Source organism: Phalaenopsis equestris, unplaced genomic scaffold (assembly GCF_001263595.1).
Source record: "Phalaenopsis equestris unplaced genomic scaffold, ASM126359v1 Scaffold212116, whole genome shotgun sequence".
Classification (NCBI taxonomy): domain Eukaryota; kingdom Viridiplantae; phylum Streptophyta; class Magnoliopsida; order Asparagales; family Orchidaceae; genus Phalaenopsis; species Phalaenopsis equestris.
The window spans coordinates 4,762-8,358 of NW_018231068.1; the positions used below are offsets into that span (position 1 = coordinate 4,762).

General features: G+C 42.3%; 1 protein-coding gene across 1 annotated transcript in view; it reads left to right on the plus strand.

The window, feature by feature from the left end:
- LOC110036876 (transcriptional regulator STERILE APETALA) overlaps positions 1-1,057 on the plus strand; it is a gene marked incomplete at both ends in the record, with an annotated part of 1,205 nt that extends 148 nt beyond the window's left edge. Inside the window, 2 exon segments of the mRNA XM_020741424.1 lie at positions 1-7; positions 9-1,057. The exon segment at positions 1-7 is cut by the window's left edge and continues 148 nt beyond it. Coding sequence (XP_020597083.1) covers positions 1-7; positions 9-1,057 — 1,056 coding nt within the window.
- Between the last annotated feature and the right edge of the window lie 2,540 nt (positions 1,058-3,597).

A 3,597-nucleotide genomic window follows, 5' to 3' on the forward strand; every position in this document is an offset into this window, starting at 1 on the left:
CCCGCGCCCAACTTCCGCGCCGGCCGCTGCTTTCACGCCCACGTCCACCCACCTATCTCTCCCACCCTCTACTGCCGCCGTCTCGCATTCTCCGACCGCCACCTCGCCATCGGCTTTAGCGACGGATCCGTTCGCCTCTACGATCTTCCCACTGCCACTCTACTCGCCTTATACGACCTCCACCTGCATCGCGACCGTTTGGGTCAATTCTCCACCTCCATCTCCGGCATAATTCTTCTCCGCCATCAGCTGGCGTTCGCATCCCAGGACGGTGACATTGGCGTTGTGGCCATCGCTGATGACGACAATGTTTTCAACGCTGTGGCGCGCCGTGCCCGTGCGGGCAACCCTGTGGAGAACGGCTCTCTTGTGGATTTCGTTGGCGATGGGAGGTGGTGGGTGGGGATTTTCGCTGGGGCGCCTGGGTGGTCATGGCGGGTGTGGGATGGGGAGACCGAGCAGGAGGTGTATGCGGGCGGGTCTTTCACGGATGCTGACTCCGTCGCTGGCTGGCACATGCTGGCGGACATCAGCGGGCCATCGGTGGCTCGCGCGTGTGTGGTGGAGTCAGGGGTGGTGATTGGATGCACTAGCTCTCGACTGCAGGCGGTGGGCGTTGATGGGGACGGGGAGGTGGAAGTGATGGCTGAGATGGAGCTGAGGCGGGGGGCGGGAGCGGATGCGTTGGGTGCGAGCGATGGGAGGGTGGTGGTGGTCGATGGAGGGCGGATGGCGATGGTTAGGGTGGGGAGGACTTTGGAAGAGGTATGCCGGTTTGGTGTGGTGGGGAGGAGGAGGGGGGAGGAAGGGGCGGTGAGGGGTAGGGTAGTTATCGGATGTATGAACTGGGGATTTGTGATGATGTGGGTTGGGGGAGGAGGGGGTAGGGTTTGGGATGCCGCCACGGGTGAATTGTTGTATGGATTTCGGCAAAGGGTTGGGGAGGTTAGAGCGGCTGCGGCCAGTGATCGATACGTCGCGGCTTGGGCGGAGGACAGTGGCCTCCCTCTGTGGGGTTTTTGGGCGGGGCGGAATTGTAGCAAATTTCTTCGCATTCGTAATTTTTCCTTTTTTTTTTCTTAATTTTAATATTTGAAAGAATGGCGATAGGCATTTTCTTTTTTTTTTTTTTTAAATTTAATTGTAGTCTCTGTTATCTTTCTCTCGGCCCTATTTATTTTGAAGCTAACCAATTTTATGAGATCTTGCTTCTTCTGGCATACAGTTGATTGGTTTCTCTTTTGGAGTTTTTTTTTTATATTTTATAGAAAAATATCATCAAATTTTATATTACTTTTAATTTTTATGAATGTAAGTTATCCACAGCCCAATTTTTTTGTAAACTTTTAGTAATATATCGAACTGCCCACCTATTTTAGCCCAAAGAAATTAATAAATTGAAATAAAACGGAGTGTCAAATTTTTGTGCTGCTGTGTATCCATTTAATAAACTTGAATGTGGGTCCCAAGTCTAATACAACAGCCAACGCATGGTCAAGTGGAATAATATTATATGGTGAGTAGAAAGAATAGTATGTATAATATAAATGATTGAATGTTGATAGGCAAAAATTATAGAAGCGATCTGTCCGAACGTTGCGCGCACAACGGATCACTGTGGACTGACAACATATCACTACATTAACAAACAATGAAGGCTTCTCGTGTCTTACGAGTTTTACAAATAATCACCTATTCTAAATCACAACCATACATCTTATCATAACGTTACATAAGCTGCCATATATAGCAATATTGTAATAACTCAGAAATGAGAAGTTATTATGTCTACAATCTACAAACTATATGCAAGTTGTCATGGTATGAGAGCGTCTCTAGTTTAATAGAATACTCTCTCTCTCTCTCTCTCTCTCTCTCTCTCTCTATCTATTAATCTCAATCAAAAACACAAGATAGAATCCATTATCCAGCAAACATTCACCGTACTCATCCCCTATTTAAATTTCCTCACTACTAACATAAAATCTTTGGATAACACAACCATTACAGTAGACTAAAAACGTTGCCTTCTTAGATGATGCATCTTCGTGCACTCAATTCATCTGGACTTTTACTGCTCAATCCTCTCTCAAACTACACTACACTATGTTTAAACTCATAAAATCTTTGGATAACACAACCATTACAGCAGACTAAAATCGTTGCCTTCTTAGATGATGCATCTACATGCACTCAATTCATTTGGACTTTTACTGTTCAATCATCTCTCAAACTACACTACACTATGTTTAAACTCATAGACCAAAATCTCTTAGTTTCTCTCTACTCAATCACATCCCTTACAATTCCACATCATATTTTATCCCTAGCTTCCATTGCAACTACTCGGGACACAATGCCCAAATGTCTTAAATGAACAAATGTTCTATAGTAATATAACTAGCAAAACGAAGTATACCATCTCACGATGAACAACATCATTATGACTCGATAACTCACACAAAAAAACCTCCTGAGGATCAGCTAGTTGCAACAGGAAGCAACTTTCATGTCGAAGAAATAGTCCTCAACATGCTCAATGCACTCCCCTTACGTATCAATCAATCAAAATTTCCATACAGAATGATATTTATTCTTTTATCTGAGGTGAGAAAACCAACCTTTAAGAGAAAACCATTAAACATCAGACATCCTCACTTATGGAATCTGTTTCTTATAGAGGTCGAGGACATTAAACAACCCATTATGGTCACGGTATCCTCGTCGCTCACTCAACATCCACAATGCTGAAAGCCACATTAAATCTTCCCTGATTAACTAAATTCATGGAAAATTTGAGCACTAATTGATTATATGTTGAAATTTACCAATCTACCATAATCTTATTCACCATTAAAAAACACCATCGCTTTGGCAGTAGAACCATCATCCACCATACTTGACTAGCTTTTTAACATAAGCACATCTTCGATAGAATTTGTTTCCTATAGAGGTCGATGACATTAAACAACCTATTATGGTCACGGTATCCTCGTCGCTCACTCAACAACCACAATACTAAAAGCCACATTAAATCTTCCCTGATTAACTATATTCATGGAAAATTTGAGCACTAATTGATTATATGTTTGAAATGTACCAATCTACCATAATCTTATTCACCATCCAAAAACACCATCGCTTTGGCAGTAGAACCATCATCCACCATACTTGACTAGCTTTTTAACATAAGCACATCTTCCCATTTAAACTTAGGATACTCTCAATTATAGCAAGTTACTGAATATCAATGTCCAAAATAAATCACCATTGAAGATGACTACTCACTTCCCATCTTTGCATGTAGGTTAAGGCATTCTTCCCACACCAACTCGTATGCTTCTTGTATCTTGATTACTTCTATAACATCTTTCTCTCTCACACAATGTCCTCTCAATCCATCACCTAACCGCTAATAATAATTGCTACATTCACTTTGGCTCCAATGGCTTTTAAATCAAGGATAGAACATTAAACCAATTCCTTTTTAAAGGTTACAATAGAAACATGCTTTTTCTAGTGTCACCTTGACCTGACCTACAATTACGCAGTTATTTAGTTTCCTAGCCAAAAACTTGAACTGGTTTTCTTAGTCGG